Here is a 24,030-nt window from a genome sequence, read left to right as displayed (position 1 = left end):
AGGGCTGAGGCCCAGCAGCAGGGACTAGATAGAACTGGCTCCTGAAAAGATGGAAAAATAGTTTCCTGAGGGAAAAGAATAATTAGGCTTGTTTCACTTTGAAGGCTTGTTTGTTGGTGCCTTTGGGAAAAAAAAAGAAAAAAGAAAAAAGAAAAAAAAAAAGGAAAAAACAGTAATGTTTTTGATATTAAAAAAACACCCTTAAATGGAGAAGAAATCATTAAAAACTACATAAAGCAGTTATCCTTGTTGACAAACACTGCTGGCTGGCTGCAGTGCTATGCTTAGACATGGCACGGCATTACTCAGCAGCAACGAGGGCTGTTGCAGATCACCACTGACAGCAGCTGCTGAAAAATCCTGGTCTGGCTTGGAACCCACAACCCCTCCTGCCCCACTGCTTAGACTGTTGTCTGCTATTTGTGTGAATGGTACAGCGTTAGCAGCATACGTGTTTATCTACCTGTTAGTGCCACACACCAGCTCCCACCCCACTGTGCTGAGGAGCATCTTTCACAGACAGAACAAGGCCTCCTTCCCTCAGGAAATCAAGCTGCCTTGTGCTCCCAGACTCACTAGGTCAAAACCAAGATGAATAATCCAAAGAATTAAAGTAACCTTTAAGCTCTAAACCAGCTAATTCATACATAGAGCAAATATGATCCTGCAGTAAACCAGAGGGAGGGATACCTTTCTTGGCATAGCTGCCATCTATGCTCACATCACAATAGCAATGGAATTATGCTCTTCTTGGTTAACTTCTCACTTATCTATTAAACACTCCATAGTCAAAACAGCTTGTCTTGCAAAATACGTTGCAAGCATCAAAGCAACTTTTCTCCATCTTTCCTTAGACAAAACACATTCTCACTCCTATGAATTAACACCACAAAGGGTTTCCTACATGATTATAGAAAACCATGAGTGAAACCTACGTGGCTCCACACTGAGATGCCGAGTGCTCTGAAACTGGAAACCCACTCAAATGCTTCCCTTTGGCTGAGCCAGGAGCCTCAGGGGTCCCAGCAACCTGAGGTAGTGCTCCAAGGTCTGTCACTCAGAGACAAAACCCACATTTCTGCTGCCAAAACACAGCAAAAAAACAGCATTCTTGCCATTTCTTCAGCCCATTTCCCTTGAGGTGCCACCTCAGCTCCTGAAGGGAGGAGGCGGGAGGGCAGAGCCAAAGCTTGCAAGAACTCTCCGGAACCTTCCGGAAGGCTTCAAAATGAGTCCCCTCAGCACCACCAGGCAAGGAGGATGCTTCCCTGCCAGTTCTCCTCAGTCAGGGGACCCAAAATAAGTCTCCGTGCATGCTCAAGGAGCCATTGCCTTGGGGATCACCTCAGTCTCACAGTGCTTGGCCTCCGCCCCAGCTCAGCACCCGACGGGATGTGGGAAGCTGCACATCGCTGGCCCTACCTCTGCCCACAGTTCTAGAAATGGCAGTAATTAAGTTGTAAATGCAGCAATCCCCTTCCAACCCCCCCACCCTGTATGTTTTCACTTCAGCTGTACAGCAGAAATATTTCCTGGCATCTGTCTTCAATTGAGGGCAGGGAGGGAGGTAAACTGATGAAGAGAAGACCTGTGGAAGGGACGTGCTCTTAGAGGTCCCTTGGGGAAAAAGAGGGGGAGGCAAAAAAGAAGAGCAACAGTGCCTTTGATCAACATTTTCACAATGCTGTGTTTGAGGTAGTGAGCATAAGCCCCATTATTTCAGGCACGTGGTCCACCATCCTCCAGTACCAAGCTGCAGGCTGCTTCACTTCTGAGTGCTAGAGAAATATCCTCATCTTCACTTGTGTGTTTCCTTGCTGGAAATCCAACAAGGAGTATCCTCCCCAGAATTAGCAAAGCAGATACCAGTGCAAAAGCCAGAGTGGGAAGAACAAAATGCTGACAAACTCACCACTGGCCTCAGCACAACACTCCTGCCTGGGAAAGCACAGAGGCACCACGTCCCCATTGCTGCCTGCACATAAGCAAGCTGCAGGAACCAGGAGCAGCAAAAAACAATTGTGGGCAAAAATCAGAGACCACTGCAGGAGGAGATAATGATCCACACCTGCTGCATGCTGGGGGAACACCTGGGGCTGGGCTCACAAACCAAGCCCTGGGAGAAAGCTCAGCAGCTGCTCTTTGCTAGCAAGTGCTCACACCATCACAGCCCTGTGCAGAGTTGGCCTGTGCCACATGAGCAATGCACAATAGTGCAGTGAAATATCACCTGTAAGCAGCTCTTGCTCTTATACAAGGCAGTTTCACCTCACTCCTGTTCACTGCGCGCACACAGAGAGTTTATTATCCTCTCTCCATCTGCAAGACATGAGGTTTTCTCTTCAATGTTATAAGTCTTCCAACAGAACCACTTGTACTTTTTTTCATATCCTTGCTGGGACGTATAAAAAAAAAAAAGCCTCTCAATGCAAAGCTGTTTTCCATGGCACATCCTCCAGACTGCCCTACTCCTTCCCACAAGTTCCAGCTTTTTTCCCAAATCCACCTTGTACCAAAAAACAGCGTTTACTTACACAAGAAACACGTTGTTCCCGCTGTGTCGTGGCCCCTTTGTTAACATACAAAGGTCTTGTGAACAGTGCCTGCCAATTCCAGAGAAAAAGCCAAGCAATTAATGACCAACAGAGCCCCAGCTAATCATTCTGCATGCATTACCTTTGCACAGAAGCCAACAAAGTAATAAAATCACCAGGGCCAGTGTGAACCACTGCATTGCCCAAATGGAATCACCTGCTGCTATGGTATTTCCATAAAACCCTATCCCCTATTCCTCCAGGCCGCTCCACCCCCACCATTTCTTTTCCTGTAGTATGGGCTTAAAGGGCAAAAGTGGTCACAGGAGTTGCACTATGTCATAGGAAATATCAGAGTATCTTATCTGGACAGCAGCTGTCATTCTTCATCTCAATAACCTGCAGAAAATCTTAAAATGTATACCCTCTAAACACTAGAATGCACACCAGAGTTAAAAATAATAGCAAAAAGTAATAATAATAATGGGAAGCTATATCCATACCCAATGCTCAGAGCTCTGTCTTACGTGAGAATACACAGAAAATCCTGATTTTGTAATATACATTTTCCAGGTTACTCTAGGTCCCCAGACCCATGACAGAAGGACCTAAGCCCCATCTTTCAATGCAAGCATAGCTCCTTAGCAGATACAACCCTGCATGACCAGTAAGGTCGAGCTTGCTGCCATGCTTCCAGGTGGTCCCAATTAATCCCACGGAGTTAGAGCACAGCACGTAATCGGGAGCTCGCCTGCTCAGTCGGCAACTGGGAGCCCCAGACATGCTGTATTTATCTGTAAATCAAAGTGAAACTAAGCAGCTCTCTGTCCTTGACAGCATTGGTGTGTCTCCCAGAACGTGTTACAAATGATTTTTATGACATGCTATGTGTCTTTCCACGTTGGACAGAGTGTTTATTCAAGGGTTTCTTCTGAAAAAAATATCAGAGTCCATCCAATGTGACCAGAATATATTCAAGAGCACATGCTGTCTTGGATTTTTTTTTTTTTGTCCATCAATAGCTATTGTGCTGTTTAAAAAATGAAGAAGAGTTTTGTTAATGGAAAAGCTTTTCAACGCTTTGATTTCTGGGTTTTTCTCCACCCCCTTCCCACCCTCTTTCTTTCTCTGCAAAATGCCACTTGCAATTCACCATCTTTTTGTTCTTGGTGGTTATGCTAAAACTTCTGACCAAAGGCTTCTGGCCAAATTTCGCCCTCAGATATGCGCATTCAACTGCTGGTGAAATTAGTGGTTTGTTTGCGTGCAAGTCGCAGGAAGGAATTTGGCTCAGTCGGCAGCATTTTCCGAGTGGCCACAGAATGCATGCACACCAATTGTTCAGACCCACACTTTGGACAGCATGGCCCAAGGGCAGCCAGATTCCCAGACCCCCACACATCACATACCAAAACACTCATGGTGCTGAACTGCCGAGAAAGCATACCTCAGTGTTGGAGGAAGATGTAGGACATCTGCTTGGCATGCTGGCATGGGAGCTGGCTGCTGGGCTTTTGTCTCCAGGCCACTTTTGTGGTGACAACCCTGCTGAGCTACCTGAAGGAATCTACAGCTAAGGGCATCACAGAGGAAAGCAGGCATTGTGTGTGTGTTACAAGCGTGCATTATCTGCACGTCTACCTGGGGTTCTGGTGCATTGCTGAGTGACACAGCTCACATAGTACCCTGCTTGCTCTCCACTGACTGCAGAGGTAGCTGGGTGCCTGCACAACACTACCAGGAGTTATGTCACCATACACCTAAAGCCTCAAATGTTGCATGCTACAATGTGGTGACCAAATTGTATCAGAAAAAAACATGCTTGTGAAGTCTAGTTGTTCTATGCATGCACATTCTCCATGGAGGAGATGCCCTGATGGTGAAATTAGGATGGAGGAAATGACAGTGTTCATGGCTGGTCCCCATGTTTCTCCCACTATTTCAATTAGTGGCAGGGCAGTAAAGAGTTTCAAGAGGAGTGGAAGGCAAAAGAATGAACAAGCCCAATATTGAACTCTTGTTCATTCAGCTAACAACTGAATCTCCACGCACACCATTCTTCAACTAAAAGGATGAAGAGCAAATGCTATGGCATGCCCACAGCGTTTCCAGCCCAAAGGCCTTTGTATTTGTATCCATCTCTGTGCCAGCCTTAAAAACCTCTCCTCCATATTGAGGTACACATGGAGAAAACAACATCCCTGACACAAGACCCAGTTCACATTCTTTTTAAACTGGATTATTCCCACTCATGTATTTTGGGAGACAACGTAAACGTGGTCCAAACTTGTCAACTCATAGAAGTTTCCCAGGTACGCCTTTGAACTGAAAACAAATAAGTCATTACCACTTTACAGAAGCCACTTCTTTTTGTCAACAGGGTTGCTTAATGGCTCTCTGCACCAGCAGCTTGTTACAGAAGCACACAGACTTTCTCCTAGGAGAGCTACATAGAGTCTGCAAGCTTCTTTCATCATTCAGATGAATTTTTTGGCCCTTACCCTTCAGTCCATGTTCTGCAACAGTCCCCCCAACGACCATGAAGCTCATCATGGAAAGAATGCTCCATGACATAAGCAAAAGCACTAGAAGTGACTTTGCAAGACTGCACCTGGCTTATAGACATATAGGCATAGCACAAGAGTTTGTTCTTTGACCAGGAAATATTTCTAACCTTCTAAAGTCTGCACCTTCATAAACGTGAGAGTTTTTTGGATTGAACCTTCTCTGTGACATCTAAGTAACTCCCAGCAGGCCTGAAAAAAAAAAAAAAAAAGCCCAGCAAACTGCTCAACTAAAAGAACAGAAAATAATTGCTCTCAAAGGAAGAACCTCTCTAGTGTCTTGGCTACATAACACAGTGATAAACCTGAATAAAATTGGTCTGAACTGAAGGACACAAAAGACCTCATTTATTCTTCCTTCTTCATTCCCTGCCATAAAAGCCAGGAAATGTAGTAATATGCCATTTCCAGTGCCATTTCATTCACTTTGTGCCTGAATTATTTTTATTTCCCAAGACAAATGAAGAAGTGTGAGACAAGCGGTCGGCCTTAATTCCAAATTTCCTGCCATTGACCAGTTTAAACCATAGATCTGATGTTGTTAGGACAATATTTTCTTCTATACATGTCTTACTGGTGATGTTAACTACTTACTGTTTATTTCCTACAGCAGCTGGGAACACGGAAACATGTACTGAAAGGGCTGAGTCACCTCTCTGTTGTCTAATGTTAGCATCACAGCCTGGACACAGCTCGGTAAGGATGTTCGTGCCTCCAAAACCAGGAGCTCCTGTCAGGGTGGAGTACAGACCTTCAAAAAAGGAGAAAAAAAAGCAGTGAGATGTAGTGCCAAATGGGGGAGTGCCAACAAACAGTAAGCATGGATGGACAGTCAGACCTTAATCCTACTAAATGGAAAGCAGATAGCCCTGAAGGGAACTTGTGCTACGCTAGTCTCATCAACCAAACAGTGAGGTTTTCAGCTCTTTGTGGACAAGCAGAGTTTGCAAGGAACAGCAGGAGCCACCGCCACTATCTTCTCCCCTCTTTCTTGCCAGCTGGAAGCAAGCCCCCAACACAAGCCCCCAGCACAAGCCCGGAGACTCCCCATGGATTCAGTTTGGGTTAATAACATCCACGTTCCCTGGGAGCTAGGGATTTGTTATGGAAACGCTGCCAGAAGAGCTTAGCTTTGGCTCCTCTTCCCAAACAGTCACAGAAAGGCTGCAAAGTGTCCATTGGAACCCTGAGCTGAGTTGAAGACACAGGCAAGCAGGGAGAGATGCACCATCATGGCTGTGGTTCCTGGCAGAGACACGGGGCATCATCAAGCTCTGGTTCTTCAGGGTTAGGACAGATGGAGGGTCTTCTCCTTCCTTCCCTCCACAGTCCTCCTTTCTCAAATGCTCCTTCAGAAAAACAGGTGAAGGAGACCTGGGGATTGCTCAGAGGCCATCTCAATGCCTGCTCCACCTCTGCATCTTTCCATGAGCAAGGAAGGTGCCATTTGGGGCTGCTTGTCACCAGCTGAGAGGTAAGCAGAAGTACAAGAAACAATAATAGCCCTTCTATTTTTTTAGGGAAATACAGAAAAAGAAGGATAGGGGATATGAGACTGCCGGCAGGAAACCAAGTCTTAGTGAAGTGAGGTGTAATGAACAGAAAACACCAGTCCATAGGGCTCTCCGCAGGGGATGGTCACAACCCTAATGGAACCATCAGAAAAATATTGTTTTCCTTGCAGTAACACCTCAATACCAATTTACTACAAAGAGGAGAGAACTCTAAAAGAGTGGGAAGTCGCTTCATCCAGTGTTGTTTCCCAGGGACTGCATAAGGCCAGTTCAATTTGCACCTTTTATCACCCTTGCCCGAGTCTTGTTGCTGCTTCGCAGGAGCCCTCTCCCCAAGGCAATAAAACCAAAATTACTGCAGAAAGCATGTCGTGGAAACAGCTCACCTGGAATTCAGGGGAGCTTTGCTGGGGTGAGAGCCACCAAAAGACACTGGTGGATCCATCTGCCCCAGGTACCCAGCTGACCCCAGTCTCAGTAAAGCCCCTCACACAGCACCAGGTGCCCTTCCCATGTGCTGAAGCAGTATGAGCTGAGCTCCTCATTTCTGTGGGCGCCAAATTGCAACCAGAGCATCCCCATGCCCTGCAATCCACTTCCTCCCCTACATTTCCCCACTGCATTTCTTTCCTCTTCAAGAGACCCACTGCAATTTTTTCCATCATTTTTCTTCTCCATTTCTGAAAAATGGGGGGTCCCAACAGCTGCTTGCCTCTCTTCTGCTGCAGCACTGCTGAGGATGAGCTGACCTGCCGAGCAACCCTCTCCCCCCCTCCCCCCCCCCAAAGTTCAGAGCTCCTCTCTCCCAGCTTTGTTTTCAGGCAAAATTATGCTGAGTTTCAAGCAAACCTGGGCCAGGCTTCAATTGAGCTTGAGCCAAGTCCTAATTTATGCTGTCAGTGTATTGTTTGGGGTCAAAACCATAAGACACATGGAGGCTTCACTTCATTTTTCTCCAATTTGAAAGCATCTGAGATGTCCCGGCTGCATTTAGCTGCTGGCAATTGCCCTGACCACAACACAGAGCAGGACTCATCTGGGAGCCGAATGAGGGGCTGGGCTGAGCAAAGGGTTAATGCATGGGGCTTCAAGTCTGGCCTGGGCAGTTATTTCAGGGTCATGCTCCCAAGTGATAAATTCTCAAAAAACAAATCTCAGTGCAGGGGAAAATGTTGTTACTCTTAATTATACGAAGATGCACTTTAGCAAGTAACCCTTTGCCTGCAATGGATACACATGAGGGTAGGGCTTTACTAGAAAAATGCTTCTTCATTTAAGCACATACAGCCAATGATTTTGATTTTGTCAAGTTAGGGTTTTGTCTGCACCACAAAAACAGAAAGCACCCGAATTAGCAACAGGAGCAGTAAATCAGACTGGCATCAGGTGCTGAGGTAGGAAGTTCCTTCACTCCCCCAAGTTTTGTCAACAGCAAGGATGGAAAAGTTGATTAAGTTCAAATGAGAACACCTGCCTCATGCACAGCTCCCCTGTGTATGTAACACAGGTATGACAAAGCAGGTATGATATGAGATACCTCTTCCCAGTACCAACACAAAAGAGGAAAGCCATGGTCTGCTACAGTGAGTGGAGGGTCTGCATCTCCTCCAACAGAAAATGCTGACTTCAGAGATGCCACCAAGATGACTGCTTGGAGGCCAGCAAGGCCACAATCACAGAATCACAGAATTGCCAGGGTTGGAAGGGACCTCAAGGATCATGAATCTCCAACCCCCCTGCCACACGCAGGGCCACCAACCATCCCACCTAATGCTAGACCAGACTGCCCAGCGCCTCATCCAATCTGGCCTTGAACACCTCCAGGGATGGGGCATCCACAACCTCTCTGGGCAGCCTGTTCCAGTACCTCACCACTCTCTCTGTAAAGAACTTGTAAAGAAGCTGGAGCACAGCTCTTCTCTGCAAATTTTGCCCTCCCCAATGGGAAAGTTTAGTCTTGCTGGGAGCCTGCATTTATCTTGTGGCTGGAGGAATTGCTCTGAACTGGAGACCAGTAAGTTAAACAATCTCCCCAGCTTGCCTTTGCGCTGCAAACATGTTACACAGTACTTCCATAGTTTGGGCAATAGTGAGGCTGTGTGTCATGCATTATTCCTGACCATCTGGAACAAGCATTAACCACAAATAAGCAAATTTGCTTGTTCTTTACTGCAAAGAAAGAACTTTGCCAGAGCAATGCTTGCTTGTACCGATGACAGATGTTTCGGGCATGCTTGGGTACCAATGTGCATGCAAACCAGAAATCACCCTCCTCCGCCCTGAGGACCCGCCAAGTTTTGCAGACTGAGATTCTTAAATGCAAAGAAAAAAAAAATATCTGTTTTTTTTAAGTTGACTCAAGTTTACTTTTTTCCTGGCTCTTTGGCCTGGTATCCCTATGGACCAAAGCTCACCCCATGGCTCCAACGCTCTCTGTCCTGCCAAGTTTTGCAGCGGCGGGCAGCTTGCAGGCGACACGCGGCAAGCAACCGTATGGCTGAGGTTGGAGGGACACACAGAAGCAAGACCCCCACCAACAGATCTGAACCAGTGCCTGGAAAAGTCCCCAGCCCCAGGGTTAGGGGCTTCCTACAGAGCCAGCCCATACCCGCCCGCACGCGTTCTCCCTCTCCTCTCATACACTCACATGTACACTCGGCCGCTCGCTTACTTTCAACCTCCCACGCAAAGCAGAGGACAAAATGAAATCAATAAATAACCACTGTTAGCTCCTGCATTTCCAAAGTAGCGAACAGGGATTTGAATACATGTAATTTCCATTAACCTCATTTAGTCAAAAACCATAACACCCTGGCCACTGCTCTACAAACGTCCAGGCTCACTGCAAGCCACCGGTGCTGGCAAGCCCCTGCTGTTTCTTTGCCCAGAACCAGGATTTTTTTTGTTATTCTTTTTTTTTTTTTTCTAGCTGGGCAGCTGCTGTCCTTGAGTTTTCATTTCACTGCTGCTGTTCTCAATTACCAGCATTATTCAGAAGGGGGCTGTGGTCCAGAACCACCACCCTTGGGTGCCTGGGATTTCAGTAGCAGGCTGCTGGAGCACTCTGCACTTGGCTGCTAACCTATGTGCAACCCCACTTTAAAGCTGTCCCATTTCTCACAGAAGTTATCCTGAAAATGTGTGCCCCCACAGCCTCTGCTACCCAAGCAGGAGCAGGGAGATGTGTCCTACCCCATTTTTGACACTGTCTCCCATAACATCCACACAGGTTAACTTAGGAAGTGTGGGATAGACAAGTGGAGCATCTCCTGTATGAGAAAATGCTGAGAGACTTGGGCTGTTCAGCCTGGAAAAGGGAAGACAGAGGAAGATCTTACCAATGCCTGTAAATATCATCTCTGGAGATATTCAGAACCCTTATTATTATTGTGAACATATTATTATTGTATGTTTCAAGCCCTGATAATCAGTCAATACAAGGGAAACCAATTGCAATCTTCCTTGCCTTCATTCCGTGTTGCACTGAGCAGCTCTCCAAATTGCAGCACAGCAGCACGTTGCCCTACAGTCGCACCCTGACTTACCCAAACTTCTGCCTGTGTATTTTTAGAGGCTGCTCAGAACTACAAGGAGACAAGGCAATTGTGCTCCTTTTTAGGAAATCCTTTTCAAGAATAGCAACTTATAATGGGAGCCCAGTGCAAAAGTAAGCACCCTTCCACAGGAAAGGGACTTTACAGCGGCCTTCAAAGCACTGAGGGACAAGGCAGGTGAAGTGTTTTGGGTTTTCCCTTTGTACTCATTTTCTCTTTCTGTCTACTGGAAAAGGGACTAAAATATATATATTTCTTTTTTATGACTAAACAATATTTTGTAATGAAAGAAAAACAGATGAGAAAGGAACGTGTACATATAACTTTCATGCAACCGAAAACCACACTTTACGTAAAGATGCTTTCATATGTGTTTGCTTCCTATGGAAAAAAAAACCTGTTCTCAACACTTACCTCAAAATGCTTTTGAACAAATGCCTTTTGTTTAAAGAAATTCAGCTGCATCTCAAGCAGCTTAGCACACGTATGGCCAAGAGCTGCTGGCAGAGACCTTTTTCCAGCACTGCATTTGCATGGCTTTCCTATACAGACTCCAGAGTTGGGCTCTTTCCTTGCTCCTCAGCGTGAGTGATGCAAAGTGTGGTTTTACTTCACGAATGGTTTGTTTACATCTACATCGAAGCAAAGCTCTCTTTCAGGTCACACCTAGAGACAAGCGAGCAAAACCCAAAAGCTGTATTTACACACAGAGATGCGCTTCCATCCACCTGGCTATAAGGAACAAGTCCATCTACGCAGCGTGGAACCAGTTGCACAGGACAATACGTGCCTCTGTGCACAGCTGCCTAGCAGAACAGTTTATGAAAGCTCATGCACTCTGTCCTCAACCATCTGGCTTGGGCTTACCAGTGTCCAGTCCAAGCTGTGCTTACACACAACCCTTCCCTCCAACAGAACATGGAAGGATGTCTTTTTTAACATTTTTTGCAAGGCCACCTGTTTTCACAAACCCTCCCAGAGTTTGAACCTTGGGGATATCTTTCTCCCTTGTTGCCCTTTGCTCAGGGTGAAGCTGGCCGGCTGGGAGAACACAGCAGAGCCCTGTGCACAGCAGTGCTGTGATCACACTACAAACCACTCCCCATAGGGCAGAGGTGCAGGTGAGGTCTGTTCACAGCACACATCTGTGCCCCCACACACCTCTCACCCCCAGCTTTCCCTCGCATAGCATGAGATCTGCCACCCTAAAAATAAGTTCCCCAGCAGACAGCTGATCCCCACACAAAAGACCCTCCATATCCCAGGAATTCCACAGGGCTGACAAGCAGGGGAGCAGTCCCACTTTTTGTTCCCAGCCCTGAATACCGCTGTCAGCCTGTCCATCTGTCCATCCCCCAGCATCCTCGCAGCTGAGCTCGTTGCAAGCCCAAGCAGCCCCCATGCTGGCGGCTCCAGGCTGTGGTGGGGGTTAACAGATATCAGGGCTGTACAAGTGCCACCTGCTTTGGCCAGTCACTGCCGCAGTGAGCCTGGTGTGGATGGATGGAGGGCCTTAGCAATCTGCTAAATGCCTTGTCTCAGCCTCACGTTACCCATATGCACTGCAATCCTGCTCAGAGCAGCTCTCCAGCCACAGTCCCTGCTCATGCCTGCTGGCACAGGGCTGGCAGTGGCATCAGGACGGCACAGGCACTACTGACACCGAAGGCCTTTGTTGTCTATTTATACCCTGCCCCCTGGAAGCAGCTCACTGGCTGCAGTCCCTCCGTGCCTTGTCACTCCTCACTTTGCAAACTGGCTCCCAACAGCCCCACTGCTGCCATCTGGAGAGTTGCTCCCTTCTCACTTGCTCCTGTTTAAATAAAGCACCATTAGGCGTTCAGATCACATTGTCTGGTTAAAAGGCAGGGAAATACACTTCTTATCAAAGACCTAATAACAGGCTACTGACCCCAAGATCCCAACCATTACCTTCGTATTGCTCCTGGCATGCTGAAGTTCATGCCTCCTGCTACACAGGTGGATACTAGGGGCAGGGCTCTGAACAGGACTCATTGCAATAACACAAACACACGATGCAGCCATTAGAATAACCGACTTACATATACCCCATAAAGGAATTTCTCTATCATTACCCTCCTTTTTCAGAAGGATTAGATAACCCCAATGCTGCTGAATGAACTCAAAACCCTTGAGCTCTCAAAGAGCACCACAAGCTGTGATGAATCCATGGATGAACATAGCCTGTGCCATATGGGTGACACTATCTCCTTTCACATCCTCCTGATCCTTTATGGTTTTTCTACTCATATCTTAAGGGACTCCCCAAAACCCACATTCTTCAAAACCATGAGACAGATATTTGGATCAGACCAGGGAAAATCCCTGAGGAAGAACGTGGTGCCCAGCAGAGATCCTCTGGACACCCTACTGGGGACAAGCCCTCTGCTAACCCCCAGCCCCATTTCTTCCCATCCTAGCGATTGGGACAGCAGACAGACACCCAGAGAGACTGACAGACAGGATTTATTTATGAGCAGTGCATGTCTGTGCAGCCCAGGGATCCTCCAGCTGTCTCTGGAGCCACTAACAAAGCCACAAGGCGAGGAAGTGTCAGCTGGGGCTGGGGGAGCTGGGTCATGTTGCAGAGGAGGGGACCAAGAAGAAGGAGGACCATGGCAGGTGATGGATGTGGCACACAGCAGGTGTCCTTCCTGATGCAATTTTGGGGCTACTGCTGCTGCATGCACGTGGGAAATCAAAGGATGGAAGGAAAACAAGCAAGTTCCCAGATGACAGAGACCCCTGTAGAAGGGCCACCCCAACCTGACCCATCTTCCCTGCCCATTTGGATGCATCCAACCTTGGTCACTGCACCCAACTACCCCAGCCTGGCCTCCAGCTGCAGCTCGCAGTGGGACACATCCATGGGGTGGAGCAGCAGTACTTTGCTCCTCAGAGCCAGGACACGAAGGTAAGGGAAGCTCTTGGGGACCTTGTCATCACCAAAAAGCAGAAGCACAAAGCAATATAGCCCCAAACTCCCCACCCTGAAATGCAGCCAATGCCACATCTATCCCAGGGATGCCAGGAAGAGCCCAGTGAGAGCAAACATGCACATGTTGCTGGTAAAGCTTTGAGGACCGTATTGTTTGCTGAAGCATTGCTCCACAGGCCCCAAAGGACTTATGGGAATGAAGGAAGCAAGCACTGGTTTCTGCTTTCCTCAAACAGATTGCTCAGTGGCACCAAGATCTAAAGAAATCACCATAAAATGCAATCCGTTTGCTATTTGTGCTATTCTCATTAATTTCTTCCCTGGAATTTGGGGTTTGCCCTCCGTGGGAGGCTGTTTTGTGCAGAACCTGGAAAGTTCCAGCTCTTCTCAGCAGCTCAGCTGGCCCTACATCTTGAGCTCACCAAGCTCTCTGGAGGATACTCCATTTTGCTGGGCTCCATCTCCCACCTCTGGGCTAGTTTTTGGGCAAAGCCTAAGCACGGCTCTCCAGCAGACCTGGGTCCAATGGTTCTCCTGCCAACATGTTTTTTTCCCCACACAGAAGAGAAGTGACAGCTGACCTCCTGCCTGAACAGCTACATGGCAGCCTGGGGACAGTACCTGCATCCCTGCACGTTTTGAAAGCGCTCACATGCATCAAGGGGCTGCAAGAAGGCTGTTGCCCTGTAAAGTTTCTAAATGTTTTTCACGCACACAGAAAGAGAAACCATAAGGACATGAAAAAATATAAAAGAAAAAAAGAATAACCACATGCATTAGTGATGTGTTGTGTGAGACAAGGGAGCCCTAAAGGAACATTACATCTTGGTGTGCCACCACAAGTTGCTGCAGCTCCCCAGGTAGGTTCTTCTATCCCTATTACTCCCACATCTCCAGTCCTCAGGAGCAGGCAGGAAACTTGGCCCCAGCTTCAAAAAGCTGCTGGCATCTCCTGGAAAGAGGCTCCTTCCTCAAGAGAGAGGCAAGAGCGTGCTGGGGCAGTGAGCCAGAGGTAAGCACAGCTACTACTATCACCTGCTGCCCTAGGCTGGCCCCATCCTTCTGTGATGGCCCCTCCTGACTGCAGAGCCAGCATCTTTGCTAGGAGGAAACCATCAAACAGCATTGTTTGTTCCCCCTCACTAAAAAAATAAAAATCTCAGCCATCCCTCCATAGTGCCGTGTGGCCAAAGCGCTCAGGTTGCCATCCCCCAATGATGGCACCCACAAAGGCACTGCTGATGGCCCATGCCAGGGCTAGGAGCTGCCCGCCTAAGTGTCACTGCAGTATTTATATCCTTTTATTATGCTTTAAGCCCCTCTGGAGAAACAGGTGCAGGGCTGCTTGCAAAACAGCAGCCAGTGGCATCTCCCTATTATGGGCACACACATGCAGGGGGACAGGGGCGGGTCTTACAAATCCTCACTGAGTGCTGAAGCCATGGGTGACAGCAGCCCCTGGAGGAGAATACACGCTCCCTTCCTCCTCCCACACCAGCACACACAGAGCACATGGGATCTGCTCCCCTGCAGAATGTTTCCTTCAGAGAAAAGCTCTTTTAGACACTACCCAGACCAATCCTACCTGTGATGCTAGGAGCTCCCCTTCTTCCTGCCTGGGAACAGGGTGCTTTGTGCCTTCCCTTGGGGGTGCCCAGGGAAATCCTTCACATCCTGGAACAGCACTCTCCTGCTCAACAGAAGGTCAGGAAATGTAGAGAAAGGTGCTCAGGCTGACTCAGCCTTAAAACACATTGCATTCAGGTGGTGCCACTCTGACGAGGACAAGACCAGGTGCAGCTGTAGAAGGTGTATTCGGCTCTATACCTGCTATTTTTCCAGTCACTGGGAGTCAATATTCCCAGTGTCCACATTGTGCCTATCACCAATCCAAGGGCCACAGCAAGAGGACATGAAGCGCAAATGGGCTCTCGTACAGCAGAGGTTACATGGGTCAGCACAGCAGCAGCTGGCTTTGAACATTCCAAATATCCCTGACCTCATTGCAAGTTCTGGGCACCTCTCATTGCCGACAGTTCAGCTCTGCAGATCTATAAAACATCTGGCTCAGCAAGGGGGGGACCCCATTCTGGATGTCACCACCACAGGGAAGACACTTCCTCTCCCTCCACAAAGGTCGGGGAGCCAGAGGGAAATTTATGTCCTTCCCCTCCTAAAACTCTTCTCCAGATGGATCTCCAGCACTGGAATTTTTTTTTTCCAGGAGGAGGAGGGAGGAGAGGAAAGGAGATGGGCAAGGGCACGACTGCAGGTCATGTTCCGCTCCTGGCAAATGCATCAAGCAGAGAAATGGCCTGGTGGCTCCTCCAGCATCTGCAGGTCACCTCCCCAAGGTGTCCCAGCCTTGCTCAGGAGCACATGGACCGCACTGACCCACCTGAGCAGCCTATGACATTCAGCATGGATGCTGAATGCTGGGAGCCACCAGTGGCACACGCACAGCTGCCCCACACCCACAGGGACACCTCAATGGGAAGAATTGATGGTGATGAGGGCTGTCCATCGGGCCGCATGCTGGCCCCACAGATTGATGGCCTCAGCGACGGGCTGTGCACAATGGCCAAGTTCAGGCTGCGGTGGCCAGGAGCTGAAAGGCAACGGCCATAAATAAGCTGGGGGAAAGGGAGGAGGCAGAAGGCTGGCAGGGAAGGATAAATAAATACACTGTGGGGAGAGATGCTGCTGTGGGGTGGCTGATTTGGGATGATGCTACTTATCCAACAGCCCTGAGACATTCCCCCACCTTCTGTCATCCCCTTCCCATCCAGCTGCAGAGGAGTCACATCACACATCCCCCAAAATACAGAAAGAGTCTCTGCACAAGGGATTTTAGGGTCATCATCACACCATTATCAGCACAGCTCTTCCCCCTAAAACCTTTAAATCTCAGGGGATTTTCCATGGCCAGCCAACACTCACTGCCTCCCAAAGCACCAACACTGGCTCCCTACTGTTGGCCACCAGGGGACTTAGGGGGAGCAGGGAGCATGGAGCCAGACACTTCCCACACTGACCCCATCTGCTTCCCTGGTGCCGGTTGCTCTTCTCCAAGCTAAATAAGCCCTTTGCATTTGTTGTGGTCTCCTCTCTCTTTCTCTCCCCTCCGCTGCTCTGTCAAGGCAAACCTTGTCCAAAGAGCTGCTGTGATTTACAGCACTGCTAACAAATGTCGGAGCCAGGGAGCCGTGCTGGAGCCGCTGGCTGGCAGCCTGCCTGGACAAACACACTAAAAGTCAACCCCAGTGTGGATACTTGAGGAATTAGTGTCCATACAAAGATGCATTAAACACAGGGAGAAAAATGGGCATTTCTTTACAACGTAGGGCTGAAAGGCTCCTCAGGGCTGGTTAACATATGTTGCATCTCCCTGCACCTGCCCTGCAGCCCCTTGCTGTCCATCTCTGTCCCTGTCCCCAGTCCCACGCACAAGCATCCAATGAGCACTGCTCTGCTATCAGCATTTGCCAAGGGCCTTCTCATTATACGAGGGCCTTCGCCTCGTTTTGGGGTTAACCCCCCCTCCAGCATCTTCTGCTCTGTGGATTTGTCCATTCCCTGCCAGGAGAGGCAGCTCAGCCTTGTAACGCTCCTTGTCCAATGCCAAATTTCCAACAGACCAGGAAAAGTATGCAGAAAAATATCATGTCCTAAAATATAAAAAAAGAAATAAGTAGCCTCTGGGGCACTTAGTCGAACACAACATTTTTCCCAAGCAAACCTATTCCCATACACGCGCGGCTGTACGCCGCAGCTCTGGAAAGGCCATTATGCAAACTGATGTGCTGTAAATCTCCTGCATTAAAGGGGGATACCGCAACCCACGGTAACCCGGCAGCTCACGGATCACCACGCTGCCCCAGCGGACAGCCTTACCTTATTTCACCTTCATGTCTCATCTCCAAAGCACAACTCCTCACCCACCAGGAGATAGGTGAAGGATGGAAGCCTCCCCTTTATCAATGCATGGAATGTGGGCTGGTTTTACTCTGGCCACGCAGTACCATCCATGCCAAAACCCAACTGTCATACACTAGGCACCCAGTTGGCCATGACCGTGCCACCCAAGAGACGCCCTACAAAGCCAGCATGGAGATCCTCCAGCTGGGATGGGAAATGGAAAAAGCAGCACTTTTTCATGCTGCAAGAGTCACCAAACAGGGCCAGCCCCAAGGGCTGGGCTTGAACCCTGCCTGCAGCAGGTACACAGAAAGTTCCTGTTTGTTCCATATGGGATCACCATGAATGGCCCTGCCGCACATCATAACTCGGGATTTTATTAGCCCCCAGCCGCAGTGATTCCAGGAAGCTCTAAAAAGTCACTTTGATTCTCAGGCTCTGTTTTTTCTTTGGGAATTAAAATACCTTTCATCATCGCTAAGAACGCAGAAGAGTTACAGAAAAAGGGTGGGGTAAGAAATTAAAGTAATTAGGGGGAATGGCTGGAATGTGCCAGGCCTCTTTGGGCACATCCTCACGTGGGGACAAGACTTGATCCAGCTCTGGCAGGGCAGGAGCATCCCTTGGGGCTATGGTGACTTCCCTATATGGGTCATGGGTGGTGGGAGCCCTTCCCCATGGCCATGGGGACCTTGGGGCCAGGAAGCATCTAAATCAGGCAGTGCTGCAGCACGCAGCAGCTTCCTGCCTGGCCCCGCAGGAAAGGAACCAGTGAGTGAACAACAGTGTGGCCAAAATGAAGGTAGTCCCCTGAGCCAGTGGGTTCATTTGGAATGCCAGCGTGGGTGTGAAAAATGGCAGCTGGGGACCTGGAGGAAAAATAAACAGGTTGTGAATAGAGAGTCCTGGAGGCCTGATGGCTCATATGATCATAGAATCATAAGGTTGGAAAAGCCCTCTCAGCTCACCTAGCCCAACCCCAGCCCACCCCCACTGCCCATGCCCCTCAGTGCTGCATCTCCATGGCCCTGCAACACCTCCAGGGACAGTGACTCCACAGTGAATTCATAGAGCTGTCTGCAGATCGGAGCCCATCATGAGAATCATGGCCAAGTTCAGGGGGAAAAAGGAAAGAATACAAACTTAGGTCACACCTTTCCTCAGCTCTGTTTCCAGAAACAAAAATATCTTGGAGTGGAAGCTGTGGGCTGCAACTCCGGTGCTGTCACCACACAGGAGTGCATCCAGGGCTTCTGCATCTACCAGGCTCTGCTGTGTTTATCTGTGGCTCCAAGGGGGACCCCACAGACAGGGCTGCACGCTGGCAAGCATCTCCCCAAACCTACGTGTCTGCAGAGTGGGGAGGATGCCAGGGAAATACACCGTGCAAGCATCTGTCTGTCCGTACAGTTCTGAATCTGTCTGTGGGGACACGGGGCACTTCCACACTTCCATTTGCTTCTCATCGAGGGATATCTGGTCGTGCCAGCACAGCAAAGCTGCACTCGGCTTTGGTGTATGATGAATTTGGGCAGGCAACAGGAAGCCTCTTCGCAGCCTGGGAGGCACCAGGCTGGAGGAAAACAATACTGGCTGCTGAACACTCGGGGCCCGGGTGCTTTTTTTGTAGAAAGTAAGAATAATGGATGTTTACTTGCAGGAAAGCTAGGAGCGGAAAAAGTTATCAACTCCATTGTTTGCCACAAATAATTTCACCTTATCCAGTCATACGGTGCATTTGGGGAAAAAAAAATCCCACAAAAAATTGTTATTTCGTGTCACTCAGTGCCTTACCATGGAGGCAGCACCATCTCCTGGCCGAGCTCCCTGCACTGAGCTTGTAATGCCCCAAAGCACTGACCCACATCTCACCTGCAGGGGTTGGCAGTGGGACCTTTGTTTTTTTGGGCATCATGGAGTACAAAGAGGGGACACACAGCCACCAGCTGGTTCTGGAAGGAGGGCTGATAAATGGCTGCACCGTGCTGCCTGAAGAATTATTAACACTGGGAAGGCTGACACCTTGGCTTTATCCATACATCTGGGTCCGGGGCAGTAGTGGGGTGTCCACTGCTTCTCCCTGACAGGTTTATGACCACAATGCTGGGGGGGTAAATCATTGCCAGAGCCACAAGGCTGAGAGATCCCTAATGCAGGGGGCTCCTCACCACAATCACCCCAAGCCCACGTGCTTGTTGGGTTGGTGCAAACCACAGCCATCCTCTCGCTGTCTCTCCAGTTCAAAGAGAGTGGGATGGAGCCGAGCACTAAGTTCCAGGCTGGCCCCAACCCTTGTCCCCTTTGTGCCTCCTTTCCCCAAGACCCCCCAGGGGCTCCAGGTGGCCACAGCACAGCATCAAGTATCGACCTGGTGTTATCAGCTCCCACTTTATCAGGAAGGGGCCCCTTCACGCCAAGCACCTGCCCCATCAATCTTCCCCCGTCCCTCAGTGCAAGGACCCAGCTGGGGACGGAGCAGCAGCAATGGGGACGAGCTGTCTGCTTGTCACAGGCTGGCACCTGAAGGCTTCACGAGTGATGGACGGGCACCAGGTTCTGGCTGCAGACATGCCTTGATTTGCTCTTCTGTCTCACACTACAAAGTCTCCCCACTGCCCTCCCCATCGAGTGCAGCCCTGGCCCAGACGGGCGGCGTTCCCCCTCGCACTGCTCGGGATCCCCTTTCAGCTATCGCTTTTTGTATCAATTTTAAAAGGGGGCACTGTGGCTTTAAAGAGATTCCCAGACTTGCCTTTGTGACCGGAGGAGAGGGTGGAGTGGTGGCGGAGGTGGGGACCCAGAAGAATGAAATAAAGAGGAGTACAACAAAAAGAAGTTAAAAGTGTGAGTGACAAGTTTGCGGCAACAGGCTCCAGCCCCTGTGGGGTCGTTTGCGCAAAGAATGGAAACAAACGAACAAATGAGCTGGATTTTCATGCTTGGTGGACGGTGAATGAATAAGCATCTTTTAAAACCCTATCAGGAACTCTTTGGATTGTCATTATAGCTGTGGGGGGGGCTGTGGGGGGGAAGGCAGACTTTTGAGCGCTGGCCATGTGAAAGAATCCCAATTCTTTGCCTTTTCTTTGCCAGCGAGCGTGGCTCCACTGCAGTGTGCAGCAGTGCGGGAGCTCTGGGTCCGCACATGGGAGCATCCCATGCCCATGGAGCATCCCATGCGCACAGGCGCATCTCATGCTTGCAGCTGCTGAGAGGCCATGGGATTGGGAAGTGCCAGCCCATCAGTATCCGCTGCACTTGGTTCCGTTTTGGAGGCAAGGGAACAAGGAGGAGCAGGGACACATCTGTTGCCCTGAGAAAGGGACACGCTGCTTCCCCTTGGCTGGCCCTGGCCATGAGCCTGACCTTTCCAAGACATGCACATCACGTATGGATGGACGGGTGCTGGTCTCAGTCACTCACTGTCGAAACTCTGTTTTAACCACCAGCAAAATTCTGCATTGATGTGGCAGTAGTAAGCACAATATTACATATTCCAAATTTCCTATCTAAATCCAAATGTTGTAGTGACGGGGTCCCCTCCTCCATCTGCAAAACGAAAAGGCAAGCACTCTGCACAGGATTTCCATGCACAGGCCTGGCACAAGCCTACAGCCCGGCTAGTGTGGGTCCCCGCAGCCACCTGTCCCTTCCCACCACAAAGTGCAGTGGCATAAAGGCAGGCACTGGCACTGGGACAGCCCCGCAGGGAGAAATGAGACCATCATGCACTGAACATAGAAAAAAGATAAATGGAAAAGGAGTCTTTCATTCTTCATTATCAAGTTTCCATGGGTTTGCCAAAACCATAGCAACCAGTTCAAGCAATGATTAACTTAATAATGTGGAGGCAAAGGGGGGGGGGGGGGGGGGAAGCATTCAAGCCCCTAAAGAAGTCACTAGTTCTCCTGAGGTAGTAAATCCGACCCCCCCCCAACACATAGCCCCACAGAGGACCAGAAGCATCCCAAACTCCCAGAGAAAAGAATCTGCAATGCCACAAAGTCCACTGCAGCAGCCACATTCTGGAAATCCAGCTGTGCCATCCCCTTTCAAGACTTGTTAACACCTGCTGCCCACCGGGCTTCATTTCCTTATCCCTTCTCCTGCTCATGCGTACCCTGAGTTCCTTTTGCCTGCTTTGCCAAATGCTGCCTTTGCAGCACCTGTCCAGTTATCTTCCCTGTCCCATGGCACATGCAGACACAGAAGAGTGATGTTCTCCAATACAGAGAGGAGCTGGGAAAGCATTAAATGATTTTATCACCCAAATAACCACGGGTTCTTGCCTGTGGCCACACACAGAGGCCTTGCAGCACTTTGCAAACTGTTAGGGTATGAAAACAAAAAGCAATTCAAGCAGCAAGGGGGGAAGGGGAGGAATACTGTTAGGTCTTTCATTCCGCCTGTCTGACCTGCGGTGCAGATAGATTACGTTCGGGAGCAGCGCACACAGATGGGCACACGCTGCCCGCTCCTGGCCTCAGCCTCTCCCACCGCCTGCGTTCCCCGAGGGGCAGAAAAAGCAGATCTCTTTAAAAAAAAACACGTATACATCCCAAAATAACCCGGCAGAGTTTTCCGAGCGCATCAGCCCCTCTCGGCCCTCCTACCGCCCCGCGGACCGGGCACGGAGCGCACGGCGGCGCCTTCAGCACCATGGCCAGGGCCCGGCGCGCCGCCGCGGGACGGCAGCGGGGCCGCCCGCGCAGATTCCGCGCAGATCCCGCGCAGGGCAACCGGATCCAGGATGAGGCGTCCGGGAATCCCGCACCCTCGCTCTCGCCTCTTTTTTTTTTTTTTCCTCTCGTTGCGGGGCCGGGGGGCTTTGTTTCCAGTAACCAAATTTCTTTTGTTCTACAAATTGCCTCAAAAGCGTCTCTTTGCTGCTGGCAAATGGGCTCAGCTGAGAACAATTAGCATCACAATGAGCTTTCGGCCTCGCAGGGCGCTTTGTCTAGAGACGACCATCCCGCCGGGGAGCACCGAGCGGGGTGGGCGCCCGGCCGTAAATCTCCAGCTACAAATTGAGTCGCGGGAGGAGAGGACCAGGGAGGACTCGCGGGATCCCCTCCTCCCGGGGCCGCTGACGTGGGCACTGTTCCTTTTCCCACCGGCTCTGCGGATCTGCCCCGAGCCCGGCACCCTCCGTTAGGCTGAGCCCTCCTGGGGAGGCCGGGGTCGCGCCGGTGCCGCTCAGCCGCGGGCACTCGGCTCCAGGAGAGCTGCGCCCCGGGGACGTCCCCAAAACTGCCTCGGAGGGCGAACCGGGCTCTGAAAATCGGGGGACGCACGGAGCGAAGTGCGCGCAGGATGCCGGAGGGCGCACGGCGGATTGCTCAAGGGCGCAGGACCCCGCTGAGTTGCTCGGCGTGCACACAGTGCACAGGCCTCCACACGGCCAGTGCTGTCTTCCCCGGCGCGTACTGCGAGCTATTTTGAAAGATCTTGTTGGAAAGAAAAGCAGCGGGTTGCACAGGTCTGACCGCGACACACTTTATTCTCCTCTTCTTCCAATAGTAACTAAAAAATAATACGGAAAAGAATACATCCGCGGCCCCTCCAACGGTACAAACATGCGGACCACCGCTGCCAAAAATACTCTTATATACAAAATATATATTTGTTACGAAATATAATCAATAAATACAGGTAGCGACAAATTAATATAATTTACCGTTTCCGAGTACAAAACCGTGATTTGTGTCTGCCCGCCCGACCTCAGGCCTGCTCCGCCAGGCAGGACGGGGCGGGACGGGGGGCCCAGCCGCCGCCCCTGGCGCAAAGTGCGCGGGGAAACCCTCGGGCCGGGAGCGATGTTCAGCGCCGGAGCGCGGCCCGACGGGCTCAGAGAAAGGTGGGGAAGGCGGCGGGGCCGCGGCGCGGGGCGGCGGGCTGCGGGGCGGCGGGGCAGGGCGAGCTCCAGGGCCCGGAGGAGGCGGCGGCGGCGACGGCGGCAGGGGGCGGCGGCGGGGGAGGCTCGGGCAAACCCTGCTCGGCCAAAAGCAGGCTCTGCGTGAGCGCCCAGATGTAGTTGTGCGCGAAGCGGAGAGTCTCGATCTTGGTGAGCTTGGCGTCGTCGGGGAAGGTGGGCAGGACGCTGCGGAGCGCGTCCAGGGCGGAGTTGAGGTGGTGCATGCGGTTCCTCTCCCGGTCGTTGGCTTTCATGCGCCGGCTTCGCTTCTGCTTGCTGAGCGGTCCCTCTCCGCGCGCCTTCCCGCGGCCGCGCCGCGCCTTCCCCAGCCCCTTCCTTCGGGCCACCTCCCGCGGGGGCAGCGCGCTGCGGGCGGGCGACGCGCCCCGGCTGCCCGCGCCCGGAGAGCCGCCCGCGCCCGGGGATGCGGCGGTGTCGGGGCCGCCGAAGTAGGGTTGCCCGGCGCCCGGGGCGCGGTCGCTCTGCGGGGCCATCGTGCGAAGTCGAGCGGCGTCGGCCCGCGAGGAGCCGGCCCCGAGGCCCCGCTGCGCCCCGCGGCCGCCGACTGCACCTGCGCGCCTTCGGGGAAGGCTTCGTGACCGCCCCGTGCCGTCCCTCGAGCGCGGGCAGCACGGGTTGCGCGGCCGGCACACGACTGCCGTTAAGCCCCTATATATAGGGCCAGCAGACAATGGGGATTTCCCGGTCGGGCGGCGTGCGCGCCCCCCCGCCCGCACCCACCCCTTGGCACGCTTTTATCTTATCAGCCCGCCGGGAGCGTGCCGGCCCGGCACCGCCCGCAGCCCCGGCCCGGCCGAGCGAGAGCCCCCGCGGCCCCTCCCGTCCCGCGCCCCCCAGGCTCCGATCTCCGGCACCCGCCCGGGGGAGGGGGAGCCCTCTCTGCTGCCCTCTCCCGCCGCTTCTTCTCCGCACCCCGGGAAACGGGAGCAGCCCCCAGCCGGGGAAGGGTCCTCCCAAGGTATCCTCGGCCCCCCGCGCCCCGCCGGCCCCGCGCTCGGCCTGGGGAGGGCTGCCCCACCGCCGGGGCTCGGTGCGCAAAACGCGTCCAGAGC

At 51.3% G+C, this 24,030-nt stretch overlaps 2 protein-coding genes across 8 annotated transcripts in view; both read right to left on the bottom strand.

Annotated features, from left to right (window-relative positions):
* The window catches only part of LOC116235108 (collagen alpha-1(XIII) chain-like), a 52,892-nt gene extending 38,076 nt beyond the window's left edge, over positions 1–14,816 (bottom strand). For 4 of the 7 annotated variants that reach the window (XR_016468739.1, XR_016468741.1, XM_090144919.1 and 1 more), the window contains exons 1-3: positions 14,711–14,816; positions 5,693–5,849; positions 2,535–2,603 (exon numbers count right to left, since the gene is read on the bottom strand). The gene's annotated coding sequence lies outside the window, so the exon portion shown is untranslated. Of the gene's footprint in view, positions 1–2,534; positions 2,604–5,208; positions 5,291–5,692; positions 5,850–10,580; positions 10,833–14,710 lie in introns of all 7 variants that reach the window. The other 3 variants (XR_016468742.1, XR_016468740.1, XR_016468743.1) reach the window with 3 other exon arrangements.
* Positions 14,817–22,890: 8,074 nt separating this feature from the next.
* NEUROG3 (neurogenin 3) lies at positions 22,891–23,451 on the bottom strand. Its single transcript, XM_090144611.1, has one exon. The coding sequence runs from the start codon at positions 23,449–23,451 to the stop codon at positions 22,891–22,893; it is 561 nt and encodes a 186-aa protein (XP_090000737.1).
* Between the last annotated feature and the right edge of the window lie 579 nt (positions 23,452–24,030).

The sequence above is a fragment of the Phasianus colchicus genome, chromosome 8 (assembly GCF_987193195.1).
Source record: "Phasianus colchicus chromosome 8, bPhaCol1.hap1.1, whole genome shotgun sequence".
NCBI classification, from domain to species: domain Eukaryota; kingdom Metazoa; phylum Chordata; class Aves; order Galliformes; family Phasianidae; genus Phasianus; species Phasianus colchicus.
This window is presented reverse-complemented; position numbering and strand designations above follow the sequence as displayed.